The sequence below is a fragment of the Spinacia oleracea genome, chromosome 6 (assembly GCF_020520425.1).
Source record: "Spinacia oleracea cultivar Varoflay chromosome 6, BTI_SOV_V1, whole genome shotgun sequence".
NCBI lineage: Eukaryota > Viridiplantae > Streptophyta > Magnoliopsida > Caryophyllales > Amaranthaceae > Spinacia > Spinacia oleracea.
This window is the reverse complement of record NC_079492.1, coordinates 149,066,616-149,085,860: the sequence shown is the minus strand read 5'-3', so window position 1 is coordinate 149,085,860 and position 19,245 is coordinate 149,066,616. Positions and strand designations below refer to the sequence as shown.

General features: G+C 36.6%; 3 protein-coding genes across 4 annotated transcripts; 1 reads left to right on the top strand and 2 right to left on the bottom strand.

The window, feature by feature from the left end:
- Positions 1 to 1,303: 1,303 nt before the first annotated feature.
- LOC110791836 (uncharacterized acetyltransferase At3g50280) lies at positions 1,304 to 3,327 on the top strand. The gene is made up of 2 exons (XM_021996595.2): positions 1,304 to 2,313; positions 2,701 to 3,327. Exons 1-2 carry the CDS (start codon positions 1,365 to 1,367, stop codon positions 3,159 to 3,161), a joined length of 1,410 nt encoding a protein of 469 aa, XP_021852287.2. The 5' UTR covers positions 1,304 to 1,364; the 3' UTR covers positions 3,162 to 3,327.
- Positions 1,382 to 10,672, bottom strand: LOC110791826 (uncharacterized). 2 transcript variants are annotated; one of them, XR_002534219.2, is made up of 8 exons: positions 9,826 to 10,672; positions 7,113 to 7,187; positions 6,508 to 7,024; positions 5,412 to 5,797; positions 4,433 to 4,659; positions 4,191 to 4,341; positions 3,531 to 3,710; positions 2,277 to 2,414 (listed from the first exon to the last, which is right to left on the bottom strand). XR_002534219.2 is itself a non-coding variant. In XM_021996586.2 (7 exons), the coding sequence occupies exons 1-7, from the start codon at positions 10,342 to 10,344 to the stop codon at positions 3,582 to 3,584; spliced, it is 2,004 nt and encodes a 667-aa protein (XP_021852278.1). In that variant the 5' UTR covers positions 10,345 to 10,671; the 3' UTR covers positions 1,382 to 3,581. The 2 variants fall into 2 exon arrangements, 1 of the variants encoding a protein (XP_021852278.1); XM_021996586.2 differs by having other exon boundaries at positions 1,382 to 3,710; positions 9,826 to 10,671.
- Positions 10,673 to 11,765: 1,093 nt separating this feature from the next.
- LOC110791846 (sm-like protein LSM7) lies at positions 11,766 to 19,245 on the bottom strand. The gene is made up of 6 exons (XM_021996607.2): positions 19,080 to 19,245; positions 16,136 to 16,207; positions 15,683 to 15,764; positions 14,376 to 14,447; positions 12,803 to 12,855; positions 11,766 to 12,014 (listed from the first exon to the last, which is right to left on the bottom strand). The coding sequence occupies exons 2-6, from the start codon at positions 16,136 to 16,138 to the stop codon at positions 11,925 to 11,927; spliced, it is 300 nt and encodes a 99-aa protein (XP_021852299.1). The 5' UTR covers positions 16,139 to 16,207; positions 19,080 to 19,245; the 3' UTR covers positions 11,766 to 11,924.

Sequence of the window (19,245 nt, the reverse complement as noted above, 5' to 3'; positions counted from 1 at the left end):
TGTGTTCTCCCCATGCCACTCTTATGCTTTCATAAGCAAATGTTTTACTCAAGTCCCCAAATATAAACAACAAATAAAATTGGTGTTTTTCCATGTGGGAATTTTCACATTTCCACTCTTTCCACACATTTTCTTTGCACTCTCTCACTAAGAACTTCCAACAGTAGTTGCTTCATATTTTATCGCACGTACGATAATACAAACATTTCCTTGTTCCAATAATCTAGATTAGTCTTGAACGTATATGATTTTGCAACTAGTAGCTAATCTTTCTTTTAGACTCTTGGTTCTACATTTCCCTTTCAGTATATCATTATCAAATACTAGTAATAGTTGTCATACGATAAACAAACATTATCTTGTTCAAATAATCTAGATTAGTCTTGAACTCTTGATCGTACATGCATCGGCTATTATTAGCTTCATTTCAAAAAGATCTTTACACTTACTATTTACACAAATTCTAGTGCAATATTTGACCATTAATAAATTCAATTATGTATGGCAAAGTTTTTAAAAGTTGCTATTTATAAAATACATTTTGAGATAAATCTAACAAGATATCTCATGAAATTTTTTATAGATATAATAGTGAGAATTCATGATCAAAGTTTTCACTGTTGGACACGTTTTTCAAAACGTAAAGAACTTAATAAAACGGAGGTAATAGTAAGTACATTATTATCAAATACTAGTAATAGTTGTCATACGATAAACAAACATTATAAAGGTGACAAGTTGCGCCAACATTTAGTTGTCGAAATCTTACGTGTCGGAGTTTAATTGGTACGTACAAGCGTCACATAGGTTATGCGTCATCCGTCATCAGAATACTTTTACTATCAATGCAATATTTTTACTATGAAAATATGTAAATAAGGTATTCGATAAAGATGGAAACAAATTAGAATATTAAGATTTTCCTACCATATTTTTAAAACATGAAGTATAAATTAAATATTTTAGTTTCCAATTTAAATCATAACACATAAGCATGTCACGTCATCATTGTGACACGACTTACGACCTTTTATCATTTTCGTATTATCAAATACTAGTAATAATAGTTGTCATACGATAAACAAATATTATCTTATTCCAATAATCTAGATTAGTCATGACCGTACACGCATTTGCTATAGGTAACTAATCTTTTCTTTCAAAGTCTGTTTCTACATTTTCCTTTCAGTGCATCATTATCAGATACTAGTAATAGTTGTCATCTTATAATTCCCTTTTATACTTTAGTATTTTAAACCCTTTTTGCCCACTGATTTTCTCTTTTTTTTATGATGCATATATTAAAAACTAAATCAAACCAAATACAAAAAGTCAGGGAGTTCTATAATTCCAGAAACAGAAAGATGAGTTCATCAGAAACTGTCAAACAAATCTCAGAATGCTTCATAAAACCAAAGTACAAGGTGCATGAAGCAAATCAGCCATACTACTTAGCTCCTATGGATTTAGCTATGCTCTGTTTTCATTACATCCAAAAGGGTCTTCTATTCATCAAACCATCACATTTCAATAATCAAGAATTCTCAGTAAATAAACACCTTCAAAGTCTGAAAGAGTCTCTTTCACTTACCCTAGTTCATTTTTACCCACTCGCAGGCCGACTCGCCACACGTATCAACAAAAATCAGCATGAAAGCTTAGTCTATGTAGACTGCAACAAGGGTGATGGAGCTAGGTTTATATATGCTACGTTAAATATGACCGTATCTGAGATTCTGTCACCGAAAGAGGTTCCTGTGGTGGTTCAGTCATTGTTTGACCATGATCGAGCCATTAACCATGATGGTCATGAACTGCCTCTGTTATCGGTTCAGGTCACTGAGCTTGTAGATGGGGTTTTTATTGGCTGTTCCATGAACCATGCGATAGTGGATGGAACCTCATATTGGCATTTCTGGAAATTATGGTCAGAAATACATAGAGCTAATAATTATAAGCAGCTTCTTGTTTCACGTCTTCCCATTCATGAACGTTGGTTTCCTGACGGGTATGGCCCAATCGTTCAACTTCCCTTTACCCACCCAAATGAATTTGTAAGCAGGTTTGAAACAGATCAACTCAAAGAAAGAATCTTTCATTTCTCTAAAGTTTCTATAGCAAGAATAAAAGCAAAGGCCAACAAAGAAAGCAGCAACACCTGCAACAACATTTCTTCCTTTCAGAGCCTCTCTGCACTTGTGTGGAGATCAATTGTGAGAGCAAACTGCTTATCTGAAGATCAGATCACAAGTTGCAGAATTGCTAGCAACAACAGGCATAGATTAGATCCTCCTCTGCTTCCCGAATATGTAGGTAAGTGTTAGGGGTGAGCACAATAGGGTACCCTGTTAAAATTCCAGAATTCCAGGAACAGGAACCGGAACCTGTTGCAACAGGTTCCTATTCAGGGCACCCTGTCATTTTAAAAATTTAAATAAATTATTGCTATTTTATTGGAAAAATTATCTACTTTATGGTTTGGTTTTTTGGGCATATGAAACATTTTTATATGGTCTGGTACCTTATTTTGGGTACTCCATGTTAGAATTGGTGTGTACAGGGTAATGAGAACCGGAACCTGTTGCAACAGGTTCCCAAATTTGTTACCCGGAACCGGAATCTGCACAACAGGTTACGGTTTCGATTCAGGATACCCTGACTTTTTGCTCACCTACCCTGACTTTTTGCTCACCCCTATAGGTAATTGTGTTACTGCAATAGTAACCACTACTACTGCTGGTGAACTACTTGGACACAACTTAGGGTGGGCAGCGTCATTGTTGCACCAGTCAGTTGTAAACCACAGTGACAAAACAGTGCATGATTTCATCAATGGATGGCTCCAATCTCCTTTTGTTTACCAGCCATGCAAAATGTTTGATCCTTACAGTGTGATGATGGGAAGCTCACCAAGATTTGATATGTATGGAAATGAATTTGGTCTTGGGAAAGCTGTTGCAGTTCGTAGTGGGTATGCAAACAAATTTGTTGGCAAAGTGACCGCTTACCCAGGTTATGAAGGGGGCGGGAGTGTGGATTTAGAGATATGTCTACCACCTAATTCAATGAGGGCTCTTGAATCAGATGAAGAGTTCATGACTGCTGCAACTGAGTACAACAGATATGGACTAATAAAGAAGGTATCCCAAAGGGGCATGTAACATGTTACGCCAATGATCCAGATTCTAGAATAAAATTGGTAAAACTGGAAACATTTCTGTTCAAGTTAATTCCAACTCCTTCATGTCTTTCTATTTCAAGTCATTCTATGTAACTGAATATGAATAAAAATTGTTCCAGATAGAAATAAATACCAAGAGACTCTAATTATTGTCTGTTTAAAACAGTCTGTAGCTAACTCATCTAGTGTGGTAAAGCACACTAATCAACATTGGAAACACTTCTTTAAAGAGAAAACCATTTAATCCAATATAGCTCAGGAATTCCACATTGAACAGAGAGCTCAATGTATGAAAAAGATTTACCCAGACTGTACTACTTTCCCTATCAGAGGGAGAAGAAACTCTAACCTGACCTCAAGGTAGGCAGGTTCTTGTATTCTTTCTCTGTATTCCGTTCCTCTATCCTTCTGAATGCTGTTTACAGCCTTTGGGTCCATAATGCTCAGAGCTACGCCGCACCATCTTTCTGCAAAGGTAGCAGTAGTGGTTTTGGCATGCCCAGCAGAAGATGTGATTATTGTTTCCCATCTGTCAAAAAGAGAAAGAGAACATCTAAGTGTTAATGAAAAATACATATAAATAGTGGTTGGCGCATTTTGCCCCATATTTAGGGTGCGTTCTATTCACCAGATTTTCACTTATTTTTTCTGAATTTATCTTATATGAACTTATCTGAACTTATTAAACCTTATCAAAACTTTAGTTATAAATTGTACTTAGTCAACCCTTATTTTTCCTGAACTTATCTTATCTGAACTTATCTTATCTGAATTTATCTGAACTTATCCGAACTTATTTTTCCTGATATAAGTGGAAATAAGGTAATAGAACGGAGCTTTAACAGTTACCCTAGTTGGCCAATTATTCATCGTAGTTGTTGTTGAGTATCATATTTGTAGTAACTTTGATAGCTACAGTTTTGTTTCAATAAATCGGTTATGTACATGAATACATGAAAATATTTTACCATGAAGGAACTATCCATGATTAAATAAGTATAAGACTCACCTTAGCATTCAATTGCTTACAGCCAGGACAAGGCCGGGCATTTGCAGCAAACATTTGAGCCTGAATCTGACCCAGAACTTGGCGGGCATTAACTTGCTCTTCCCACTGCACAATTGCTTCTTGTGGAAAAAGTTGACACCCTCCCTCCTCCCTTCGAATAGCAGAGAAGTGTCAGTTGCGTGAAATTTTACATGATAAATATTATCAAAATTATTTTAAATGTTCTTGAATAAACTAAAAACCTGAAATGTTCATATCCACTAATTGCTTTGCTGCAACGGTAGCAAAAGTACTTCCCACATTGTGTGCACACCATCTTGTTGCAACCTTCAGTTCTAGAAATAGCTATCTTACAATTAGGGCATTGCTTGGCATCACGGAGTATTTCCTTCACACTACGAAGTTCATTAATCATATCAAGCTCCTTGCGTCTTTGTTCATCCTTAATAAGAGATGAATTTTGGCGCTCCTGCATGCATAAACTTGTAAACATGAAAACATTCATTTTAACTTTTCAAATAGAAAGCTGAAGCACCAAAGTACAAGGATCAAGAGTTCCTTTCTATGAATATAATGTAATACAACAACGCAATCAAGTGAATTGCTCAGATAATTAGCCCACGTGTGATATGAATAAGGAAGGTAATGAGACTCGCATTTCTTTTTTGTTGAGCATTTACAATTTCTCAACATTTCACCTCTCAAGCTTATTCCTTTACAAGGCCACAATGTTTATTTTTTGAAGGAATACAAAATCCATTTTTTGAAGGAATACAAAATCCTTTTACCGAATTTAGCATAATGGGTAAATTAGATTGAATTAGTGATTCCTTATATGTTTACCTTACCTCAAAAAAAGGAATAGAAATGCTAAATTATCCAACAGAAAAAAGGAAGACATTTGGCTATTCTGATTTCTGAGGGACTGCAAGAGTTATTTGACTTGATTCCACTCGGTATGAGGTAAACATCCCCTAAATCCGCCATGTAATGGCTTGGCTTCAGAATTTAAAAGCACAATGTTGTTTCTTAAGACCAAACTGGGAGAACACTAATGTTGATGCTTTCATAGTTAAAGATGCTAATATGAAGTTATAATAACCCTAGTTACAAGTTCTAGACAAACAACCTGCATAAAGGATTGTATATGTGAATCTCAAAAAAAAAAAGACTGTAAACACGCTAAATATTATTATATAGAACGTTATCTTAAAAGCTTACCTCGAGAAATTTTAGCTTCATCTCTGGAGTCATGCATGCGATCCCCACGTGGCGTTTTTCCCTGCAAAGAGAGCAGAAGCTAAAGAAGCACTTTGAGCATTGAGCATGCTGGTCATCATCTTCTAGACATGGTGTTTCACATCTGGGGCAATAAGCTACATCAGGCATTGCATCAAGGGATTTTTGTAACACCAATGATTCCCAACGTTGAAATTCTTCATCACCCAACAGCCGTTTTAATAAACCAGGGGGGATCATACCACCGCATTTAGTACTCGGACACTGCAGCTTGTTTACTGTGCCTTCCTTCACGTGCACATCAGCATAAGTTGTCATGCATTTTACACAAAAGAAGTGATGACATGGCAATCTTAAAAATTCTGTCCCTGGAAGAAAGAACGAGATATGGGTATATTAAGGGAAATATGGAAAAGTTCAACTTACTAAATTTTGAAAGTGGAATACTGTTTTTAGAACAGTCTACAGTAGAAATATAGCCTATCGTTATATGGCGGAGACTAGAGAGAGTACTTTTTATGACTTTTTCTAGAATATCACAACTTTCAACTAAGCAATGACATAACTTAACAATAAAAATGATCACTATTTTGACAATTAAGGTCGAAAACTTGAAATGTTGATGGTCACTAGCTAAGTTGTCAACTTAGGTCTCAGACCCATATTGGAAAATGGAAATCAACTGAGGGTCATATTAGGTCTAATAACTTCAAAGTAGTAAAACATGAGCAACTTTTTGGATCCTAATGTGCATATTTTTTAAGCTGTAATTTATTTTTGTTTTGAACTGAAAGTCTGGAAGTGCTTTTACTTGTTAAAAAATGACATTATGAGAAAAAAGAGATCTTGGTTATGATAAGCTTTAATTAAACAATATGGATGGGAATGGACTCGTCAACAACTGGTGCTTAAAAAAGGAGGAAACAAATGGTTTAGATTCTTTAAAGTTCATGAAGACGGCCACAAGATGCAAGCAGATGTCAATAAACAACCATTTTAAGAGCATTTGTCTACTAGACTCATATTGTGAATGTGAGTTATAAAATCAGATTGCAAAATTTGGAAGAGTTAACCATACCGGCATATTCGCTGAAACAGATGCAACATTCATGACAACCGCTAAGGAAGTTCTCATGTACTCTCTCTTCATTGTAACTCCTCATTGAAGGAATATCAATGTCAGGAGAAAGACTTCCAGAGAAAGCACGCCTATCTGGAACACTTTTCACATTGTATGGTCCAAGCAGAAGTTCTTCATCAGAACCAAGGTATGAAAGAGAAGAACTATGTAGCCATTCCACCCACTGGTAGAGAATCTCTTGCCCTGCTTGCTCATTCCACAATAAATCCAGCATTGAGCAAAGCTTGGAAATTCTAGATTCATGCAACCATTGAACTGAGATTGTGAAAGAAGGTGGGCAATGACTTGGGTACGATTTAGGCAACAAACAGGTCAATATAATAGGTGGAAGATACTGGACTTTGAAAGTATATAAGAAGTCATCTGAGTCGCACACTTTGGAGTTAGCAAGAGTATCTTCCTTTAGTTTTGCTGATACAGAATATGCACCGGGAAGTTCAATATGTATATGAATCTAAGAAAGAACAAAAGGACATTAACTATATATGCATTGTTATTAGTGCATAATATTCACTTTATTAGGGTTTCTGAAGAAACCTAACCTGGAAAGAACGTAAGCCCCGTCGCTTTTCAAGGACATAGACATTATCTCCATATATGGACTCCATGGCAAGCAACTGACAAAGTTTAGCAGATGATTTGTAAGATATAATTAAAAGGACTATTTAAGAAGTGGCTTCCTTCTAGAAACATAACTTTATAAAAGGTATCGTATTTTCTAGTACAATGAGAGAAATGTGCCTTATTATTTAATGTCTATCAGAAGCCGGTCTTGTATGATAAACTTCTTTAGAACAGCTCAAGGAAGGAACAAAGGACATATTCACTCTTAAGAATGAAAAGAAAACAAAAACATCAAAAGTAGAGAAGGTTAAACAATTCCAAATAGTGCACATACACTTTCCAAGAACACTTTTTTAAGGGAGACTTAAGTCCATTGTTTTAGGAGGCCTGAGTTGCAGTGAGACAAAACGGCACCTAGAGCCTAAGTACAGGACGAGATATTAAGTATAAGGCCAACCAAAGCAAGATGCATGATTGACGTAGTTGAAACTAAGATTATTCATATGAAGAATAACAAAGCCACAAAAGTATCACAATAATGCAATGATGCATATAACAGCATAGCTCTTGAAAAAGAAAAGGATTCCAGACAACTTTCGTTACAAGCTTAAAACAAAGCGCAATTAATGAAGCACCCAGGGGGGCAAGATTGTAAATTACTGTAGACACGAGACTAAACAGACCGTACTATCATCTTTCCAGATTGCCCTGCTCATATTTCCTGTATCATAAGCGGCCTTAGCTGCAAATTCATATAGTCTGACACAGTCAATATGGCTAACAAGTGGCTGATTCCAGCTGATAACAGGCCAGTAAAAACCAATATACATTGATGTTGGATCAACTATGACCATTTACACAATATCACAATCAAGTATACTTCAGCAGGATTAAAACCCCTGCAAAAGGCATGCCGCAAGTACCTTGGGATAAACTGCATTTGACTAATCATCACTGTAGATGAAGCTGATACACATAGTGAATTCCTGGTCTTCTATGTTTGTGAAACATATGAAAGCTATGGTTTATACAACAATAGACTGCACACAAGGTTCTTACTTTAAGCCTACGAGGAAAACTGTCTCACTAACAACACCAATCCATCATCTCACATTTCCCCGTATAACCCTCAAGCTCCCTCTCATTAGTACTTATACCTAGTTGTACACCTAAGTAGCAGTGACAGTATAACCGCATAACTATAACGTATACACAATTGAAGTTTCACTCTTCAATTATATGGACATCAAGATAGTTCTTCGCACCATCTTTTACCCTTTTCTAACCATAAAAAGGACCTAAATTCGCCATTTAGAACAACTTCGGGACAAATACTCCTAACTAGGGGTGTTCATCGGTCCAAACCCGGACCGGACCGGACCGACCCGGACCGGACCGAAGACCGAAATTTGATAATTTGAGACCCAAAGACCGGACCGATTATGCTTGGACCGAACCCGGACCGGACCGATAAAATCGGTCCAAAACCCGGACCGGACCGATTTGGACCGGTTGTAGACCTTTTTCTATTTATTTTTTTATTTTTCTAAAAATTATGGTAAAAAAGAAAAAATATATATAAAAAAATCAATTTTTTAAGGCCTTTTTTGGAAGCTAAAATAAAACATATCACAATATAATAATATTTACAACATATTAAAGGAGAGAATTAGCTTTTTAAGTATTTTTTATTATATTTTATTAAGAAAAAATCGGTCCGGTCCAAAATCGGGTTTTGGACCGGACCGGACCGGACCGAAGACCGGAAATTGATATTTCTCGACCCGATGACCGGACCGATTGTCTTTGGTCCGGTCTGGTCCGGTCTGGGTCGGTCCGGTCCATTTTTTCGGTCCGGACCAATTTTTGCACACCCCTACTCCTAACTTACCCTCCAAACTCATTCGGATAGTGACTAGGAAGCCCCAACACTTTGGATCAAATACTCCTGTAACTTACCCTCCAAATTCATATTGGTTGGTGACTCGGACATCTCTATGCTTGACGGAGAGCACATCAAAGGTGTTTGTCCCTCCATCTCTTAGACAGATAAAAAGTGAATGGCAGTGCTTCTAACATTGCTTCAAATTTCTTTATGTTGTTAACAATTTGAACAATACAAATAGATTGCAAATGCCGGGTCGTGCAGTCAAAGGTGCAATAAGAGTACAAATACAATGTTATTAACTTATTATGCTCATCTCGAATATTCATGCCAATAGTGCCTAATAATATAATGTGAAGCTCATCAACCATATCAAGCTTGTTAGTCACTTACAAGCTTCATATAGCTTAATCAAGTTATCAAGTTATCACCATACAAGCCAACTTTAGGTTTAGGTCATAGTGCTTCTAACATTACTACAACTATACTATAGCTTCATAGTGCTTCTAACATTACTATAGCTTCATAGTGCTTCTAACATTACTATAGCTTCATAGTGCTTCTAACATTACTACAACTATACTCCGCCAACAATCTACCCAAGCTGCCAGAAAAACTGAATTCTCCAATTACCAAACAATAATTTGTTACAACACTCTACAACCAATACTAATCTTGTCATCAAAATTGCAAACTTTCACAGAGAAACAAACAATTAACATATACAGAGTACATGATTTCCATCATCAAAAAGAACACTAAACACCAAAAAGTAAATACTATGAATTTAATTAACCAAAAGTTACCTCATCCTCTTGAGCTTGATCATTAATTTTAATCTGTTCTTCAGAAATTCCTACTTCTTCAGCCTCAAATTGCAACTCTTCCAATCTTCTAACAACATCGTCAACGCCATTACCTTCTTTACTCAACTCAGAACCTTCACTAATTCCCACCAACACTTTTTCCCCAATTCCACAAATTCTCTCTCCTGCCTCACTTTCTCTCTCATCCAACCTTTTCCCACCTTCAGTCGCTGCTGAACTGGACTCAGCCACCTCAGATTTTGGCCCGGAATCGAGCTCACCCACCTCAAATTCCGGCTCAGAACCCGAGTTTTTGGCATCGGAAACCCGATTTTTCGATACCCACTTGACTTTAATACCATCAGAGGGCATGAAATTTGAGGTTTGGGGATGTTCAACATCATCTTGATGATGATCAACTACTTTTAAGGGAGAATCACTTAAAGGCTTTACAGTCCAATCATCTTTTTCTCGGCCGCGTTGCGAGAAATTCTGCTTCTTTTGCCTATTTCTCCTCATTATTTTATCAAAATTACAACACCAGAAAATTCAACAGCAAGATCAAGAAAAACTACACAAAATTTAAAGAATAAACAATAAATGAATCAAAACTGGGATTTTTTGTGTGAAAAAGTATACAATTGGAAACAGATAAATGCTAATGCTATGAATTTCGGGAAGTCTGTGATTCTGTACAGTATGATAAATTGTGATGATAAATTCGTGTGTTTTGCGGCGGAGTTGAGAGAACGCTTGATTCTGGAGACGACAATAAAGACGGGGAAGATTGGGTCCCACACCGTCCCAGACTGCTAAAACCCGAATGATCGAGTTTCGTTTATTTGAGATTTAAAACTCATACTCGAGATTGAATTTTGTTTACATCAGGCCCATTTAAAGGTTAAAGTCAACCTGAGGTCTCTGACGTTGACTCATTCTTTAATTTTTTTTACTCCTTCCGTCTCTTTTTGTTTTTTTACGTTTTTATTTTTCACGTGTTTTAACGATTAATTAATTAGTGTGGGTTGAAATTCCTTTATTTTTTTATTTTAAAAAGACAAATTACGTTTATTTATAACGTTTTCACTTTTATCAAAAATCTGGTATTGGGAATATGAGAAATATGAAATGTAAAGAACATTTTAAAATACCCAAAAAGGAAAACGTAAAGAACAAAAAGAGACGAATGGAGTATATTTTTATTTGCAAAAGGAGACTTTGATGAGTAGGTTGACTTACTCATGTTGAAAGGTGTTTTTTTTTCGTGTTTTTTTTACTCTAAGGATGATTAAGTTGAATGTCCCTTGTTTCTACTCGTAATGCAATTCGAAATTGGGAAAATGTAGACTCTCATCTCCGATAAACTAAGTAATTTTGTAAGCAGATGGAGGATTGTACATTTGTACACCTTAATCTACCGTCTAAATTTCATCTAGTAAGCTTATTTATAAGCGCTTGAATGAAGATGGCAAATGATTCATTCAAAGACATTCTTTATTCGTGTCAGAATAATTCACTAACATCATCATACATCATACTTTGTTTAAGATACTAGATTTGAGCTCAATATATTACAACCCTAACCCGAGCAAGTAGAGCAACCTAAGCTTGATGACAGAGTGGCTCATTAACACACCAAGGGTATTAAATGTACAGTAATTGATTATCTGGTTGTTTTATCTTAGGAGTTGATAAATCCAAGGAAGAATTTTACTTCTTCCAAGAAAATCCATATTTTTCAAAGTTGATTTCCTTGAAAGAAGTGAAATTATTCCTTCGATTTATCATTTGCCTTTTATCATGTAAAGTAATAAACTTCATTAACTCCTTATTGAAGGTGATGCTACAAAAGCCAAAAAATAACCTAAGGGGAATGTTTTGCCTAACAATTCAGAACACTTGATTAGTGTTTCTACAATTTCTTTGCCAAGAGAAGGATGGATCATGAAACCAGCAACTTTTCAGTACACCAAATATTCACTTTTTCAGGGTGCATACACTTAATCTTACAATTACTGCGTTACATTTAGAAATATGTCCAAGTCTAATTAACATCTAAACCATGTCAATAGATTAAAGGCATTGTTGCCAAACAAGACCTAAGCACCGTCTGGCTGAACAAAAGGGTTTGCAATCTCGTCAGTACCGTCAGTTGGTGAAACCAGCATTACGGCTGTTCCTCTACAAACCTGCAACAGTAATGTGCAACTCCATATCAGTCCATAGTTCGAATACAGTGAAATATACAACTGTATTATGTGACTTACATAACAGAGTCAAGGGCTTAAAGGTGAGGCTAGGCCTTGATAAAGATGGTTGTGGCCCGGGCCGGGCAGGCCAAGCCCAAGTCCATCTGGCTGGACCGGGCTGCGAAGTTCAAAACATGGCCCAAGCCCATGTACTGTCGTGTTTGGCCGGGTCGGGCCGTTGTGCCTCTAACTAAATTTGGTGTGCTTTGTTGTGCCTTTCCTTATCGTGCTTTTTCCAAAAAATGTGGCTCAAGCCCGGCCCATGACTTCGTGCTTGTGCCGGGCCGGATTTTTTTCGTGTTTGTGCCGGGCTGGGCTTTTTCGTGTTGGGACGGGTCTGGTGGTCGTGGGTCAGTTCTACATGAAAGGCCAGGCCGGGCTTTTTTTGTGCTGGGCCCAGGCCCGTATTGTTTTTTTGGGTGCTAAGGTTAGGCCTTAATATGTAGGCGGATAACGAACAATATTCCATAATCATTAGAATGGTAATCAATGTCTTCTCTGAGGGTACAGTTACTTATGACAAAGACAATCCCTAATATATTTTGACATTATCCAAAATCAAATGACATCTATTTCAGCCTTCAGATTAAACTGAGGTATGTGGTTCCTCATGTACCATTGTGTGGAATTCTAAACCTCCGAACACTACCAGTTTTTTATCTACGCCTAAAGCAAGAAATCCCAACATGAAAATACAAAGTTTTAGAGATTTGGAACAAGGAACATACAATTAAGCCAAGGCGTCTAGTCTGGTCAGTAGTCTTCAGCGGGTCATCAGCATCTGCAATAACATTTCACCAAAGTTACACATGTACATCCTCATAAACTTTATCGACCTAAATGATAAAACATAAGCTACCAACAGCGTCACTAGATATTCAATACGGCAGAACATTAATACAACTCCAATACACCATAAATAAATCACCAAATTATCATCAAGCAATCAACCAAGAATGGACAGCACAAAACAATCAAATCCAGAAGAAATGAAGTGCAATCAACACAGAAAGACGTTGCTCAGAGGAGATTATCAGTAATAAGGCTCTTTCATCTATGTATCGACTTTTTGACTCCGCGAAAAAATGCCACCATTACAAATTTACAAGTCAAAGCAGGTCTAATACTCCATTATCCACTATGAAAGCACCAGTATTACACAAACTTGGCACCAAAACAAGTTCATCGGGTGAAGAATAAGCAAATTGCAAGTAGAACCACCACCAGCCGCACCGATACTACCATAGGCAAGGTGTTACGGTCCGAGTGTTTTGACACCGTATCATACATCATGCCCTTGCTTATGGGGCGGCAAGGGTGCAAGCCTTGTACGGAAAGTGAATCTCAAGGCTTGTGGGGCATGAGCGGGTGCTTGATTCGGAATGGGCACTCTTGCCTTTTGGCGACAAGAGCAAGGGTTGAGGGTCCATCGAGGCGCTTGTGTGTGCACAACAGGCACAAGCGGGGCAGACGACGAGAATGTAACTGAAAAGCTTAAGAACGAGCGACAACACAATATCTATAAAGGCTTACAACATTATCATTATCATTACCCCATTGCCTCAAAGAGGCTCCCGCAAGAAGCGGGGTAAGGGGGGGTCGGACGTACGCAACCTTACCCCTGCAATTGCAGAGAGGTTGTTTCCAATTGACCCAAAAGCGATAACGGGACAACAACGGGACGACCATCTTCTACTTCATGGAAAGGAAGCGAAGAGGTATTAAGAGCCATTTTGATTTAGTCCATCACATCCCACAGCCAAAAGAACAAATGAATCTTTGGCTCCATCGGAAATGAACAACTATAAAGGCTTACAACAACGCTAGTAAATAGTAATTAAGCAAATCAAATTCTGATGAGGTGTATTGGTCCATACCCCTGACAAGGTTTGTTTTGAATTAGCTAAAGACGTCAGTAAACGCTGGATTGAAAGAAACATAATAATTCTATCTAAATCCTAGAAAACTATTAAAAAAGTCCTAAAAAGCTTTAGATTAGCAAAATATAAGTAAAGAAAGGTTGGATACTAACACAAGGTCTAGAGAAATTACTTATATGCAACAATAATCCTGTCCACTCTAGTTTCAATAAACCGTAACTTGTAATGCATGCAACTTTATAGCCACAACAACAACCATTTGAAATCGAAGAAATGATTTTTCTTTGCCTGAACTCTAGAATCAACTCGCCAAAAATCAGCAACAGAAACTGTAATGTAATTTCCCTGGCAAGTCAACATGAGACCAGGATTTGTACTATTTACAAGCATATTAGAAACAAATTAGCAGTGAATACCATACCTCTCAGATATTCAACAGCTTCATCCAGCACAAGGTTCAGCAACTGGTCATATCCCTTTAGTGTCCCAGTCACTGTGAAAGGAAAAACATAAAGTTTGAAATAAACAAGCAAATAATCAAGACAGGTGCTATGTATCAAAGTGAAGGACCCAGTGAACTTTTCACAAATACTCCATCTGTCTCAGACTCTCAGTACTATTGTCAAATTTAGGGAATAGCGGACATCAAGAATTTATGTAATTGAAACTTTTCAATCACAAAAAAAAGGCTTTTGCATAATCTAATACTTAATATGTATATGTATTAAAAACTAGATTTTCAATCCAAACAGGACAAACAAAAAATATGAAATTTGACACTACAAACTAGGTAGAGGTAGTAACAAGAAGAGATAAAAGAACCAATAGCTAGACATGGATCAATCTTAACAAAACTAGCACCAAATAATGACCTTGCTCAGTGAGATATTCCCTATCTATTCAGGCTCAACAGTCATTAGTCACCGAACTCACCAGACTCGCCACTCACCAGACACCTGCAATTTAAAGTTATTGGTTAACTTATTTCAGGTGCCGACACAATATAACTTGTGACAAAAGTCAATTATGGCACTATAGCAGATACTATCTCCCCTCAAACCTCTCAATATGTCTCAGTTGCAAAGCCTGTAATGCACAAAGGTAGTGCAACATCTTCCGAAAACATAACTAATCACTGCACCTAGAACTTAAAGTAATTGACATTCCTCGTGACTTCATGAGTCATGAATCTTCATGATATTAAAGTTGGAACATTTTACCTCTTAGACTATGTAACTACATTGACGGTAGAAGCGCAAACAAACCAAATAAATAGAGAACCAGAATACCGATACTTGTCTTTCCAACACAGAAATGCCAACCCCAGCTCTTGCCGGAAATATAAAATATGTGCAGGCATAAATCACAGGAACAGCAGTTCTTCAACTTTTATTATGTTAGTCTTTTTGCAGTATGACTCAGATCACTGACCACTTCTTGGCCATTCTATTTCACTTTAAGTTCTATAGTTTAATCAAAAAATATTGGTTATGTTCCTTGGTCCTTTATCCTAGTTGTTGGTTTCAACTCCTAGTCACTTCCTTTTCCTTAATGCGCAATAGTAAAAAGACAAGATTAAGACTTCAAGTCCGCAAGCAAAAAAATGTACCTAACTAGACACTTCACAGACACGAACAAGATCTGTTAATCAGGTAGCAATATCAATCAAAATGCACCACAAAATGAAAAAGAAACATGCACTAGAGAAAGAAAAGGCAAAAAAAAAACCTTGTCTTCCACCAGTGAGCTTGACTTGGACCCCCTTGTCGACAAACTTGGCAAGATCTAAAACTGTTTCTTTTCGACTAGACTGGAATAGACATCAAGATATTTGAGTTGTTAAAAATAAGCATGGGCACAGAGAGCAAGTGAACAGCCACAGACCCAAGCAAGTAGAGCAATCTAGTCGCTTGTTAAATTTTCCATTAAACTAGAGGTGACTGGTAATATCTATTTAATTGTTAACTTTAATCCCATTGAACCCCAGATATACCGGCATTACGGGAAATTACAGAACTGAACTCTGATAAATATATATATATATATATATATATATATATATATATATATATATATATATATATATATATATATATATATATATATATATATATATATATATATATATATGTGTGTATAAATTCAAAAATCAAGACAAGCGGACCTTGCAATAGAACTTACCATAGTATTTATTGTTGGTTATTCGATTTCCTTCTTGTGAAAAGGAAATTGGGAAGTTACTGAATGTCAGACCTGAAAATGTAAAATTTTCAATAAGTGAAATGCACATAAGATTTTCTTTATGCATGCTTTCTTTTCACCCAATCCAAACGAAGGTTCTTTCAGCAACAGAAATTGACCTAACCCGTTTAAATACAAAAATTCCTACACAATGCCATTTTCATTATAATAATATTAAACTTTTGCAAATTTTTGCAAAACCAACCCCAAAGCATTTTGGGACCAAAGGCTTTGTTGTTGTTGTATTAAACTTTTGCAAAGACAAAAAGAAGGGAAGGAGAGAAGGAACATTAAGAGATTTTATCAAAACTTGATCACCACACACTTTTTTATGTCTCTCAAATGTGCAAAAGGGGATATAGGAAACAGTAAATTTTCAAGATGTTTTGATCCAATAGCATCTACAATATATTAAAAGATGGAAAAATTAACAAAAGTAATCCGAAATATTGGTAATCTTCTCAAAATAATCCCAACTATCGTTTAATTCATAATAATCCTAATTATAGCCATAACCTTCCGAAAACAATCTCCCAATACTAGTATTTTTTATTTTTCTTTATTTTGTAGCCTCTATTTTCTCTCTCCTCCTCCCTAGTCTTTTTCTTCATCTCGGTGCGTCTCCAATGGAGATTATCAAGAAAAACATGATTCGTCTCATAAATCTTCTTATTCCATATCCTCAAATACTCCTGAATAAACATATTAAGCATCTTCCTCTCCAGTCTCCACAACCTTCCACCCAAACTCCGATGCTTGAGCGACTTTTTTGCCTTTATTTCTTCGTCAATTTGATTTATTCCACAACTTGGTTTCGGGTACTAAATTATAGGGCCCAATAACCGCATCTTCAAAAATTAGACAATTCCCAATTACCTATTATTCTTCCTCTTCAAATTCTTCTATCTTCAGCTTGTTCATTGAAATTTGAGGTTACGAATTGGAAGTTCTGGGGACGAGAAGGAAAAGCAGAGGAGGAGAGAGAGCAGATGGTTTTTAGCGAGTACAGGCAGGAAAGTGGAGGAAGAAAGAGGAGAGATACAATGTTTGGGTATTGAAAATTGGGGGTAGTAGCTCTGGTGTTCTTGCCTACGACAAGGTCGACAACTGCTGATGTTGCTTACGTAAAACAGCATAACAACAAAGGGCGAGGGGAGAAGAAGTGGGTTTTGGAGCTATTTGGCTGGGATGGTGGATGAGTGGTGGTTATTGGGGATCAGGGAAGGGAATAAGGATGTGGGTGTCGATGTTCAATTGTCCATGGAGTTGAAGAAGGAGAACAAAATGGAGATTTAAAGAATTAAAATGAAATGATAATCAAACCGATTAAAAAGTGACATGTGGACCTTCTAACATGCTTAGCCGGTAAATAAATGAATGAGACTAATATGAGAAGGGTTTCCCGATAACTAGGATTAGTCTTAGCTAAAGTATAGTTAGGATTAAAATGAGAAAGTCATCAATAGTTAGGATTATTCTTGTTAACCTATTTCCTGAAAGAATTAGCATATATTACAAATTTACAATAAACAAAAATTGGGTTTTGAAAAGTAAAACTATTTGAGTACTGAGTACTAATTTAGGTACTCAACCACGACAGTTACCCATTGCCTCTCACTCTAAACACACAATTAGTTAGTTACCCTCCCTTAAAACTTCAAATACAATAAGACACTCGAACTATGTCACTACTCTGCCTGGTGATAACAGCTTGTGTATATTGTACTTGGGTTATGACTGTTGTTAGTGCTCAGCTCTCTCTACTGATGTAAAGTTTTCCCTAGCTCCTAATCTCAAAGGTTATTTCATTTGTCTAATTCAAATTCTAGCTACTTGTATCACCAGACTCACCGCCCATTCCTTATTCACTAATTCTGCCAACTGCCAGATTCGCTAACTTTGCTATAACCCTGTTAACCCAATTCAATGTTTCATTTTCACTTCTCTAGGTTTAACCATTCCTGTTACCTTTGCCCTTCTTTCTTTCTAATTTTTGGTGATGGACTCTGTTTCTTGGACACTGTATTCTGAAATTGAATGTCACATCTCCCAGTCTCCCACAGCACCAACGTAAGCAAATATGTGAATTTGACAACTTAGACCAGTGCTAATATACTAGCACATCAACTACATTAAAGCGATACTATGTTTTGGTTTTTGAGTCTCTTGTCTCGAATCCCAACTAAATGACACATCTTCTTTTGTAGATTGTCCATCCACAAGATCACCGAATTAGACAAAGTTTCTTCCATTACAATGCCGAATAAAAAATATCAACACGAAATTACAAATGTATGGTTTTGTCATTTTACTAACAATTTCAGCAAAATACATGGTTTTGCTTCAAAGTTCAGCAAGGATTTATATTTCTAACATAAAAGTTCCACTTTTATCCACAAAACCTAAACTATCTTCATAGTTAACAATAACAAATACTCAGCATTTTCCCTGCTCCATTTCGAAGATCACAACATGAGATTCATAATGCAAAACTATCTTCGATAATTCGAATAGCTACAACATGAATCAAAATAAACCAAAACTAAGAACCCAAATTTTGTTATTGACATTCATTTTCCTATCTAAACAACGATTTAAACTTTCCCACGTCTATTAATAATTATAACTCCACAGTTTGTGAAAATTAGTAACTGTTCGCAGACGAAATAGACACAGGTAAAGTTAACACAAGAAACGTGAAATCAGAGAACAGAATCAGCATCAACAAACCATACAAAGTCACCATATCTGCCGAAAACTCAGCAAAACCCTACTGTTTAGGAACTCAACATCAAAACTCAAATAAATTTCATCTAATTTTAAATTGTAATTGTGATAACCTAAAAATGTTACTGATAACAAGAGAGAGGCATAGAAGATTGACCTTCTCCAGGTGCCGGTATGCCGGATAGACCAAGGTAGCGCTAGGATTCCGGCCGTCGGTTACGGTTTTCCGGCGTTCAGATAGATCGATGTAGGCAACTACTGGTGTATGTCGACGGTGAGGGAGATTAAAACACTGCCACAATTTTGGGCCTTTTTTCCTGTCT

Bases quoted from the DNA above. Each gene is read 5' to 3' on its own strand.
- LOC110791826 (XM_021996586.2), bottom strand. From the start codon at position 10,344: ATGAGGAGAAATAGGCAAAAGAAGCAGAATTTCTCGCAACGCGGCCGA. The intron at 7,188-9,825 runs GTAACTTTTGGT...AAACTTTGTCAG, and splicing joins ATCAAGCTCAAGAGGATGAG to TTGCTTGCCATGGAGTCCAT. The intron at 4,342-4,432 runs GTTTTTAGTTTA...TGCTATTCGAAG, and splicing joins AGTGGATATGAACATTTCAG to GGAGGAGGGAGGGTGTCAAC.
- LOC110791846 (XM_021996607.2), bottom strand. The intron at 12,856-14,375 runs GTATGGTATTCA...ATGTTATTGCAG, and splicing joins AGCTGTTGAATATCTGAGAG to ATGCTGATGACCCGCTGAAG. The intron at 12,015-12,802 runs GTATGTTCCTTG...TTACTGTTGCAG, and splicing joins CTAGACGCCTTGGCTTAATT to GTTTGTAGAGGAACAGCCGT.
- LOC110791836 (XM_021996595.2), top strand. From the start codon at position 1,365: ATGAGTTCATCAGAAACTGTCAAACAAATCTCAGAATGCTTCATAAAA. The intron at 2,314-2,700 runs GTAAGTGTTAGG...TCACCCCTATAG, and splicing joins TCTGCTTCCCGAATATGTAG to GTAATTGTGTTACTGCAATA.